Genomic DNA, 12,293 nt, shown 5'->3' with positions numbered 1-12,293 from the left:
CCAAACTACTTAAATGCCACTTATTTTAAGTTTTCTGACTCCTTTTTTGTGGGGGAAAGAAGGAGGGATGGGGATTGAACTCAGGGTTACTCAGCCACTGAGCCACATCCCCAGCCTTCTTTTGTGTTGTTATTTAGAGATAGGGTCTCACTGAGTTGCTTAGCGCCCCTCTGTTGCTGAGGCTGGCTTTGAACTTGCAATCCTATCTCAGCCTTCAAAGCCGCTGGGATTACAAACATGTGCAAACGTACCTGGCTTTCTGACTCCTTAAATAGGCTTGCTTCTTTATCTAATTTGTCAATATTGAGGAAGAGAAAAATGTATCTCTAAATATGACTAAAAGGTTCAATTATGTACGAAAACCAATTTTACATTAAAGGAAAATATACAGATTAAAGAGGAAAAGCAAACTGGTTAAAAGGCAAAAATAAAAAATAATTTAAATACAAATACTTACTATTCTGTAGAGTAAATATCATCAATTACCTGATGCTGCTGTGTTTGTACTCTGGAAAAGTGAACCTCCCAAACCAGCTAAGGCTCCCCCTAAAGAAAGGCCTGTTGATGCAGTTGTAGTTGTGGCTGTTGTTCCTCCCAGATTATTTAGAGTAAATCCAGTGGATGCTAACGAAAAATGAGATACTAAGCCTTCAAATGGCACATTACTTAAGTACACCATAGAAAAATACAAGTAAAAAAATTTTAAGTTGATTTCCATGATAAAATTGTCTCTTTGCAAAATCTACTCGCTAAAGATAAATATTATATACACTGTAGAACAAAAGAATAGTAGCTATAAAGCAAAAACTGAGAGAAATAAGGGCTTCAGGTAATATTAGAATGGTACCAGGTAACTGATTCCATACAAGTGTTTCCAACCCAGGCTTCCAATTCCACGTTTACAATTAAACAAATACTAAGCTAAGTAAGGTTTATATAACATTTTTATCCTTCCTTGTCATAAAATGGCTCCTTGAAAACAAAGCAGGTATTAAAAGCTTTACATTTTACCTTTCTAATCCTGTCCCTTGCTCTACTCTGTAAATAAAGAACACATTCCAAGACATTCCCTACTGCAGTAATGGCCAACACTGACTTGTCTTTACAAACAAACAAACAAACAAAAACACCAGCTGGGATGTGGCTCAGTGATTAAGTGTCCCTGGGTTCAATCCCTGGTACCAAATAAATAAAGAAGGAAAAGTGGGTATCTATGTTCTCTACTCACCTGCTGGAGTTGATGTCAGGGCAGATGAAAGAGTGAGACCGCTTGCTGAGGTAGAAGTAATAGGAAGAGCAAATGGTGTGGCAGATGCTGCAGGTTTATTGAATCCTAAACTGAAGCCAGTTGTAGATGCAGATGTAGTGGCTGGTGTTCCTGTTTTAATAGATAAAATCCAATTTTACCTTAAGTGTATACATATCATATTGGTTTCAATCAGGATCCCTATAAGTTTGTGATCCTGTTTTGTGTCAACAGAATAAGAATACATGTGTATGCATGAAAATTAAAATAGAGGTTAGAACCAAATCATGGTGAATTCAGGAAAAAAAAAAAGGTCCTTTAGATTTTAAGAAAGGTGAAAACACCCCAATCAATATAATATTGTGATCAATAAATTCAATACCTAGATTTATATAAAACAGTATTTATCCTTTTTTCCCTTTACTCTCAAAAGAAAAACAGTCCCTCTTCTCCAAGACTATGCAAACATTCTCTAATCCTTAAAATACTTTTCTTTCTGGGTCCTGTCAGCTCTCAGATCTCTTACTACTAGTTTCTGTGCTATTCCTTTCCCATATTCTTTTGTAGATTCCCTTCGTCTGTTGATGTCTTGATATTCTCTAGGATTCCCTTAATGTCACCCACTTATGGGTACATGAGACTAAAATGTGCATCTACCTGAATGCCGTTAGCTGGCTTTCCCTTTCCAAAAAAACCCAAATAAATCTAATTTTGCTAAAGCCCCAGGCCCACCAAGGTCAATTCAATTATAAAAGCCAAAAAAGCCACGATTTTTTTTCACAGTCCTTCCTTCCTCTGAATTCCACTGGCTATAAATCCTGCTAATTCTATTTCAGAAATATCCCTGGATTACAGGCATTCTCAAAAACCTTAAATTAAACCACCTCTCAAGAACTACAACAACAGACTTAATTTCTCTGCCAATCTCTTCTGAACTCTATTTTTGGCATTATCCCAGTTACCTTAAAAACAACATCCTGGTGATCCTACCAACTTATGGTTCCAATTAACTCTAGATTATTCTACAATAGTCTAAAAATCAGGCACATAAGTGACCTTCTAATCTGGTTCCAACCTGCTCTCAAATCTCAATTCTTCCCACCATTTCCACTTTTGAATCCTAAGCCCCATGAACAAAATGTTTTTCTTATTCCATTGGAATAAGTTTTATGATTGAGCAAACACTGCATTCTACTTCTGTCTGGAATATTTTCTGTCCCAAAATAACCCTATTCTCTTCTTGCTTTTCCTTTCATTGTATCATCCTATGTCTGAGATATTTATCAAATTACACAAGTCCATATTATATACCTGCGTACCCCCGTCATCTCATATTAGATCAATGTCCTGCATGTACACCCCAAATTTCCTGACTTCACCATCAATACCATTCTCACCAACACCATTGCAAATACAAGCTAATATTGACTTTCAAGGCATCATGCATACTCATAATCACACAGAAAACAATAACTATTCAAACAAGAAATGCATGAATGACCCACATTTGGGCTTCTCCTGAAACCACTGAGAAAAAAGAAGTCAGAAACTATGCTTCTGGATTGCCCTGATTACAAGTTCCTGCGAGAGCACAGTACTCCAAAATCATGTATGGATGGGTTTTATAACCTCAGACAGTAAGAGGAATAAATTACTTGCCCTCAGCCAATCCTGTCCAAAGCTCTGGTGACAAACAGATGTGTTTTCCATTGATGACAAGCCAACAGCATTCAAGTGAATAGTCAATCCTTAACCAATTTAAGAGCTTTTCAACATCCTTTCATTTTTTCCTTTCACTTTACTGTCACCCATTATTCACCGTTAAGAGTCAAAGCAGGATGAAACCTAGTTATTTACATTCTCGTAAGCATACCACTACAGAAACTATTATGTTTCTGAGTGACAAGGGAATCAAAGAACTTTTTAGTCCAGTATCATTATTATTTTCTTTTTCAGTACTGGGGATCAAACCCAGGACCCCATACATGCTAGGGAAGCAATCTCCCACTATGCTACACCCCAGCCCTACAATATTTTATAGACAGCTAAGAGCTTTGTCACTACATACTTTATACGACTGTCTAAGGCTTCACATTATTTAAAGCTACAACCAGAGATTAACTCTAAGACTTCTGGTGTGCAGCTTGGCTCTTTTCCTAATATTTAGTCAAAATGCTGAAAAAGTAATATAAAATAAACTTCTGCGTTAAAAACCAATTCTGTATTTAAAATATTTATCTGAATTTTTAAAATCATGTATAAATCACTTTTAAGTACTCAAATATTGAAAAGAGTACTTAGGATCTATACTCAAGATTTTCTTTGCATACTTTCTTCTATATCCCAGTACTGTGAGATATAAGAGTAGAAAGATCACTTAATTCATTTAAATTTTTAGGAAACCACAGATCTGAGATCTTTCCTCAAAAATTCTTACCCAGAGTTAGTCCTGTAGTTATAGTTGTTGCTATTCCTGAGAACAAAAAGAGAAATAAAATTTAAACAAGGAAGATGGCATTCATAAGGGAAAAAAACCCTCAGGTGTCGCCTCCATGGAGGCAAATAGATAATAGACTAATAAATACATTAGTCTATTAAGACTAATAGATCATGATATCTGCCACCATAACCACTAACACAAGAATTTTTCCTATGGCACTGGTTTTCATATTACAGGCTATATAATTTGATTAATAAGGAAATAAGGTTTATAAAATACAAACTATTGCTTATAACAAAATAAAACAGAGGGGGAAAAAAAACTACTCCAGACAAAATGCAGGCACACAAAACTATCTTAGGAAACTCCCTGGTTGGTACCCCAGTTGTCCTTTCATTTTCTGGGTATGGCTGTAAAATGTGCTGCACTCCAAGTCTGAAGGTCAACACAAAGGTGGCGAAAACCAAAAGGCTTTGAGGACAGAGAAAGTAAGTAAGGATGCAAAAACTTTTTAAATGGTCAGCTCCAGTAAAACATTCTTCAACGCTGCCGTTCCATACATGCTTACATGCTAAGTTAATTAATGTTCCAAACTGGTAAACTTGGCTTAAACAATACTCTTTATTAAGGAAAAAAAATGTATTATATAATCTAATATAAAATTTTAAATCTCCTTAGTTCATTATAAAGAAATCTTATATTTTTTGAGAAAGCCTTCCTTATAATCATAGCCAATAACTCAGCCTATCACCCTATTTCCAAATTCCTGTATTCCATTCATCTTGGTATTTAGCCTTATTTTAAGTTCCACTACCAATAACAACCTCTAAACGGAGACAGAAGATGAAAATTGGAAAATAAATATCCCATTGGAAAAGGAATATCCCAAGCCTACTCTCTGAAAATATGAAAATCCTCCTTACCTGTGTTTGTTCCTCCTAGAGTGAACCCAGTGGTAGGCTTAGATCCAAAGAGTACAGTTCCAAAACCACCAGAAGAAGTAGACGTAGTTGCTGGAGTTGCAGTGCTTCCAAGAGTTCCAAAATTGAGCCCCACAGAAGGGTTGCTTGTTTATTAAAACATACACACAATTAAAAAAAAAATCTGTTATAGTCAATGTTTACTTAAGAAAAATAAAAATTAATTCTTCTGGGTTATTTTCTTTTTTATTATACACCTAATATACACCTAATGTTCAAAAGAAAACTAATAAATTCAACTTTAACCAAGTTCAAATATCTTTCTATTCTCCAAATGTAAAATTAGTCTTATAAAAATACAATACCAAGCTTTTAAGAAAAGCACAGTAGAGCAATCAGGATTTCAGACCTCAAGATAATCATAAGCAAGGAACACATTCTACTTTTATTAGTTTTTGTTTGAGAACTATCATATTTGAAAATGGCCATAATAAATCTTATAATTGGGCTGGGGATGTGGCTCAAGCGGTAGCGCGCTTGCCTGCCATGCGTGCGGCCCGGGTTCGATCCTCAGCACCACATACCAACAAAGATGTTGGGTCCGCCGATAACTGAAAAATGAATATTAAAATATTCTCTCTCTCTCTCCTCTCTCTCTCTCTCTCTCTGTCTCTTTAAAAAAAAAGAAAAATAAATAAAAAATAAATTTAAAAAAAATCTTATAATGTATATCATTTTCCTTTGGAACTACTCAAATAGAGTTCACATTTCCAAATTGAATCAAAAAAACTAGAAAGCACAAAGAAAAATACACATGTTATTCTAAGGTACCTTAGCCATCTCTCTATTGCTATAGTACATATTCATGGGGGTGGGGGGGAATGATAATCTTGTCACCAAAACTGAGAAATTAGGGGCTGGAGGCGTGCTGGAGTGAGCATGTCCTGGCAAAAATTAAATGCAAAGCTAAATTGACATCTATCAAGATTATGTGCTCAGCAGCAAAAGCTCTCTTTAGTGAGTTTCTTGAATGCTTAAAGAAAGGATAAAAACAAGTGGTATAACAAAATTTACAACTTTTCAACTGCTATTATCAAGCCTCAGAGGTGCAAATTTGCTATCTATAGGTAGGAGAGCATATTATGAAAATAAGCAAGAAAGTTTCACAATTTGATACTTCAAGAATTATGTAGGAGGAGCAGGGGTGGTAAAGTATTTGCTTAACATGAAAAGGGCCCTGGTTTCAATCCCCAGAACCAAAAACAAAGTGGGAAAGTTAATAGATTATAACATGCATAGCATAATGGGAAATCCCACTTATCTTTATTACTACTTCCTTCTCTGCTCCGCCATAAAGACTAATCACCATGACAGAACCCAATATCTTTCTAAAAAATCTTAATATCCTTAGGATGTTTCAATGTAAGGAGAGGCAGTAGAGGTTGGGTTCCAATACCAGCTTCCCCATGTGCTAGTATTTGTGTGACAACACTTAACTTCATTGAACTTTTATTTCTTCTTCATCTGCAAACAGGCATAATAGTACCACTAAGTAGGTTTATTTATTCTGGTTAAGAAATTGTAAATGGCAAACTCACTTCAATAAATGTTGTTACTGTTATCATTAGGAATGCTTATAAATTGAATTAAACAACATTATGTGCAAGATAGTGTGCCTGAAATTGCAAAGGATACAAAGATAACTAAGATAATTCCTACTCAAAGAACATGTTGTTCCTCAAGGGGATAAAATAACACAAATAACTGTAATCAAAGTCAGAATAGTTCTCCAAGTTACTTAGGTGCAGGCATCACCAATTCCATAATTGCCCAAAAATTAATTAGGTTTTCTGCACACATTAGGGGGCCTAGTGAAAGGGTAGTGTTATGATTCAAGCAGTAGAAATATATACCTTCAATAAAGCAGATTATAATCAAGTGCCAAATTATGGCAAAAATAATTATTGCAGTAGTTTGAGATGAAAGACTTATCAGTATATAGGGCATGGAGACAGAGGAACCTGTTAAAGAGCTAGGCCTTGAGATAGGACATCAATGCTGAGTAGCAAAAAGGAGGATTGGGGGCTGGGGTTGTGGCTCAGTGGTAGAGTGCTTGCCTAGTATGTGTGAGGCACTGGGTTCGATCCACAGCACCACATTAAAAAAAATAAATAGAGTATTGTGTTCATGTACAATTTAAAAAAAAGAAAAAAGAAAGAGTACCCTGTTATGTATTAGTTTACCATATATGTATGCACCCCTGGATGTCTGAAGAGCAGGAAGGAGGCCAAATTAGGCTGTAAGGATTCACTGACAATTGTAAGGATCTCTGAACGCTTATTGAATGAATTTTAAAGTATTTTAAGAGGGCTGGGGTTGTGGTTCAGTGGTAGAGCACTTGCCTAGCATGTGTGAGGTACTGGGTTTGATTCTCAGCACCACATATAAATAAATAAGGCCTTTGATAACTTAAAAAAGAAAAGTATTTTAAGAAATAGTATTGACTACAATAAAAACTTAAGTGAGATACCCAGTTTAAAAAATACAAACAAAAAAGCTAGGTGTAAGTTAAAAAGAAGATACTACAGTATTCAATGACTACACATTCAGAGAGCATAGGAAGTACAACTAAAAAAAATGCATGAACACATGGTTTCACTGATGGTAGTCTACGATATTGTTATTTTGGATCTACTATGTGTATATAACATGGGCTAGAAAATTCACAGAACTTTTTTTAAAAAGAAGCAGGAGGATCTTAAGTCAAAACCAGTCTGGGCAACTTGTGAGACTCTTGTTTTAAATAAAAAATAAAAAGGAGTTGGGCACTGCGGAATACTCCTGTAATCCCAATAACTCAAGAAGCTAAGGCAGGAGGATCACATGTTCAAGACTAGCCTCAGCAACTGAGTGAGACACTCACCGCCTTAGACCTGCCTGAAAAATAAATAGATAGATAGATAGATAGATAGAAAGAATTTTAAAAGAAGGTGGATTGGGGATGTAGTAGTAACGTGCCCCTGGGTTCAATCCCTATTACCACAGAGGGTGGGGTGGTGGTGGTAATAGATGCATGGTGAAAATGTTTTCAAAAAATTAATCAAAATATGTAAAATTTCTTGATAACTGAAGGTACTACCAAGTGTTACATAACTACAATTAAAAATATTGCCATAGTACATATCAAAGTAAACTCTTAAAAGAAAAAAAAAAGAAAAATTTCTTAAAAGAGAAAAGTAAAAGAAAAAATTCCACGTGGCAGAAAAATTTTCTTTAAAAAAAAAAACAAAATCTACCCTAGACCCAACAAATTATTGACTCAATCCAGGGCTATCTGCCAAGGACTTGATAGAATGTGCTGTGATAAAACAAAACTCCATTGGGCTGGGGGTAGCGCACTTGCTTGGCATATGCGGGTGGGGCACTGGGTTCGATCCTCAGCACCACATAAAAGTAAAATAAAGATGTTGTGTCCACAGGAAAAAAACTATAAAATAAATATTAAAAAGTTCTCTTAAAAAAAAAACCCTCCATCAAGTCAGGCATGTGATTTTAACTTCTTAGTCTGCCTCTAGTAGATTTGGGAGCTAACATAATGGTTAATTTACTAAGCATTTAGCAAGTGCCAGATATGATGCTAAACTGACATGCTTCAACTAACATCTCCAAGATAGATATACTATCATATCCCTTTTCCTTATGTAGGAACTCCCTAAAAATGGCTTACTTCAAATCACCAGGTGATACTAACAAAGTCAGGCCTCCCGAACAACATCTTGGCTGACACGTTGATTGTCTTTCATTACTTTATCCTAATCTTTCTAAAATATGAGTAAATTTTTCTAATTTCTTACTAATAATTCATTTACCAATTCAATAAGGATTTATTAAAGACCTTTTTCTATGCCAGGTATGTTCTAGGAACTGAGGATAGAGTGGCATATACTCTGACTCTGATCTCAGAAATTTCACGACAGTGGGCTAGGGTTCTGGCTCAGTGGCAGAGCATTTGCCTAACACTGGTAAGTCACTGAGTTCGATCCTCAGCACCACATTAAAAATAAACAAATAAAATAAACATATTTTGTCCATCTACAACAAAAAAATAAATAAAAAAAGAAAGAAATTTCCCGACAGTGGGAGACATAGATACTAACTGTTCATTCATTTACTAAATATGGTTTGAGGTCCAAGTACAGTGTCTGCTGAGAAAACAGAATGAAAAGGTCTCTAGCATCATAGAACTTACAATCTACTGCAGGGGTCATACTACAAGCAAAATAATAAATATTAACAATTACGATTTATATACACACTTAATATATTAAGATAGTATGGTAATGGATATCTCATACAAAATAGTGTGAGAATGGATATCTCCCTTAGACTGACATGTCAGAAAAGGCCTCTTAGGAAAAGATCATTTCAGTACCAAAAGACAAACAGGGATTGGTTTGGTAGAGAGGAAGTTGTGGCACTCTAAATAGACGGAACTACTTGGAAGTAGTTTAGCTTCATTCCTCTGAGGAACTGACAAAAGCCTGTATTGCTAGGACAGAATTCCTCAAACTAAGATCAGGACCACTAGAAAAGATTAATTTAAAAATTAATTTTGCAGGTCACAACATTCTAAAAAATGAAATGGACTAGCATAGAAAACAGCAAAATGTATCCCATGAAATATAAGTAAATATGAACAGTTCCTATGAAATTGTTCAATTTCTTATTTGTGCAAATATACTGGGTGATAACTTAAATGTTATTTTTCTACAGTGGGTCTGGATCACTGAAATGATAAAATGGGCTCAAGATGAACCTGGAGAGATTGCAGATTATTTGGGGCCTTGAAACCCAAAGGAATATCTTTTCTTTCCTCTCTTTTTTTTTTTTTTTTTTTTGTTTACTTCCTTCTAGGGATAGTGGGAAGTAACTAAAGGAGGAGCCAATCACTGATGTAAAAGGAGATTTGGGGACAGCAATTGGGATTCCATTAAACTAATCCATGCAGGAGCTGATAGCAGTTCTCAATCAACACAAGTTAAGAGGGCTGGCTGAAAACCTCACAGGAACCAGGAATTTTTATTTAGAATTTGAGCGCCAAAGACAACTCTTATTTGTCTTACCATCCAAAATAGATCCTAACACAAAAATTTGTTTAACAAATATCTGTGCCATGAAGGATAATAGCTTGTGCACTGGAATGCAGACAAATGAATCCTGCAGAAGCAAAGTTATCAGGACTTACATTAAAAGCACACAGTAGCAGAGGTATGGAGAAAAGCTCCCAGATTTCTGGCTTGCTGTATAGTATGTGGATCCTCTCCCCTTCCTTTTCTTTTTAGGGCTGGGGTTGTGGCTCAGTGGTTAGGCGCCTGCCTCACATGCCTGAGGCACTGGGTTCAATCCTCAGCACCACATAAAAATAAATGAACATATTGTATCCATCTACAACTTAGAATATATATTTTTTAAAAAAATTTAGTTGCAGATGGACCTTTATTTATTTATATGCACTGCTGATAATCTATCCCAGTGCCTGACACATACTAGGGAAGCATTTTACCACTAAGGTACAACTCCAGCCCTCTCTTTCCTTTTTTAAAATACAGGTAATGCTGAAGGTGATTTTGCCTTTTCAATCTACCACCATGTCCTTTAAGCTATTCACATCCACAGCTTGTCAACAGAGTACACATTTCTTAACACTGTGTTCTAAAGATTAAAGTTTTCTATATTCTCTTCCCATTCTTTCTGAACTTCCTTTTTTTATATGTTTCCACCTGAACTGGTAAGTTGTTTTGTAAATTAGTAAGCGATAAAATGAACCATTACGACATTATTATCAGAGAGATACTGATATGCACAAGCTACAGAAAATTATTACCAATAAACTGGGTCCCATGAGACACAAAGGTCTGCAAAGCTCGAGAAAAAAACAATCACGAAATCATAAAAACACCGCTAGTACGAAAGGCCGTACATACTGCGAAGGAATCTTAATTAACAAGGAGAAACCATGATCGTCCTCCTCAACATCTTCTATTATTTGTCCCTTTCTAAAGCCCTAAAAAAGCTGTAATTTCATTCATTCGCTCAATTTTCACCTAGACCTAAGATTAGCACAAGATTAAACTTTAGGAGTGAAACCCCAAGCCCCTTCACCTAGTCAGACCCCGCTGGGCAGTAACAATACCTGAACCATCTGTGAAATTCGAGACCTCACAGCAAAGGGATACTCCGCCCCCGTCCCTACCAGAAGCGAGCGGGAGGTCCTTGTCGCTGGTGTCTGGTCAGGTGCTTTTCCCCCAAGCCCACCGGAAAGAAATCAGCGGGAGATAAGATGGGGCACCAAGAGCGTCGCGAGGAAAGATAGGACCTCGAAAGCGAAGAAGTGTGATTACCTAGATGCTCCAGTCCCGAAAGAAAAACCGCCGCCAGTGCCGGTCCCACCGGCCGCCACGGTGGTGGAACCCAGCGTCCCGGACCCGAAGGAGAAGCCCGTGGCCATGGCTGCCTCGGGCTGGACCCCGTCAGCAAGCTGAAAAAGGTCGGAGACCCTCCTCTAGCCTTAAAGCCGAAGTGGACCGGGCAGCATGGTTCTTGGCCAGTTCCGACTTGGCGGGCACTTCAAGCCCTAGCGGCGACCGCGAACCACGGCCAAAATGGATGGAGCCACTAAACCCAAGCACGCCCAACGCCCGCCGCGAGCTCCTAGCACGCCGGAAGCGAACCGGCAGCGCAGGGAACTCTGGGACGGGAGGGGGAGCGACGTGCGGCGCAAGGCACCCTGGGACGCGGTGGAGTCGGCTCCCCGCCTAGTCTCTGAACAGGGTCGGGTCCCCGAGTTTTTAAACCACCGTTTCTTCCTTTTGTAGTTCTCCTCCTTCTGTACTTTGTGACTGATGAATTTCTATCCTACCTCCCACTAAAAAGCATGCCTAGAACCCCAGAGGTGGGGAGGGCTCTAGTGAACATCCCTAAACCTCCCGTACAGAAACAGGAGGAGTCCGGCTTGGGTAGGCAGCCGACCCACCCCAGGAAGGGAAGGGAGCGCAGCAGCTCCGCGAGGATTCAGAAATCAGACGATAAGAATTTACTGGTCCCACGACGCGAGCTCCACCTGGGAGCTCCAGGCCTTGCAGAGTTCGTTTGGCCAAGTCGGTGGGACGAGGGGGCTTCGATGGTTGAGCGGCCCCGGGGAGCCCCCAGGCTGACTTGGCCAAGCGCCCAGGTCTCCTGTGTGTGGCGTGCGCAAGTGGACGAATCTTGTGTGCGGCCTGGCTGGGTGAAGCGAGCGGCTTCGGAGGCTGAGGCAGGAGGTTCCCAAGTTAAAAGCCAGCCTCCGAAACTTAGCAAGTCCTTGTCTCAGAATAACAAAGGGCTGGGGATGGGGCTGGCTTCGGCAGTAGCTCAGGGTAGAGTGGTTGCCTAGCATATGTGAGGCATTGGGTTGGATTCTCAGCACCACATAAAAATAAAAAAATAAAATAAAGGTCTTGTGGGTAATGTCCTGGCCTAGCATAAGGACGGCCATCTTAAGTGACAGCCACTGTTTTAAGAACAATGTCGCTTTCCCGTCCTAGGGCATTAAATGAGAAAGGTTCATCACTCGCTCATATCTACCCCACCCTTAACCCCCAATCCCTGAGCCTGACCCATAAAAGTCCCTAATTCCAAGCTTACTTTG

General features: G+C 38.3%; 1 protein-coding gene across 4 annotated transcripts in view; it reads right to left on the bottom strand.

The window, feature by feature from the left end:
- Nup58 (nucleoporin 58) overlaps positions 1-11,323 on the bottom strand; it is a 50,167-nt gene extending 38,844 nt beyond the window's left edge. For 2 of the 4 annotated variants that reach the window (XM_077795235.1, XM_026381105.2), the window contains exons 1-5: positions 11,008-11,323; positions 4,610-4,752; positions 3,684-3,719; positions 1,229-1,378; positions 487-624 (exon numbers count right to left, since the gene is read on the bottom strand). In XM_077795235.1, the coding sequence (XP_077651361.1) occupies positions 487-624; positions 1,229-1,378; positions 3,684-3,719; positions 4,610-4,752; positions 11,008-11,114 (574 nt within the window). In that variant the 5' untranslated portion in view covers positions 11,115-11,323. The remainder of the gene's footprint in view (positions 1-486; positions 625-1,228; positions 1,379-3,683; positions 3,720-4,609; positions 4,753-11,007) is intronic. The other 2 variants (XM_026381107.2, XM_026381106.2) reach the window with 1 other exon arrangement.
- Positions 11,324-12,293: the final 970 nt, after the last annotated feature.

This window comes from Urocitellus parryii, chromosome 2, assembly GCF_045843805.1.
Source record: "Urocitellus parryii isolate mUroPar1 chromosome 2, mUroPar1.hap1, whole genome shotgun sequence".
Lineage (NCBI taxonomy): Eukaryota > Metazoa > Chordata > Mammalia > Rodentia > Sciuridae > Urocitellus > Urocitellus parryii.
The sequence above is the reverse complement of the archived record's forward strand: the minus strand, read 5'-3'. Positions and strand labels throughout refer to the sequence as shown.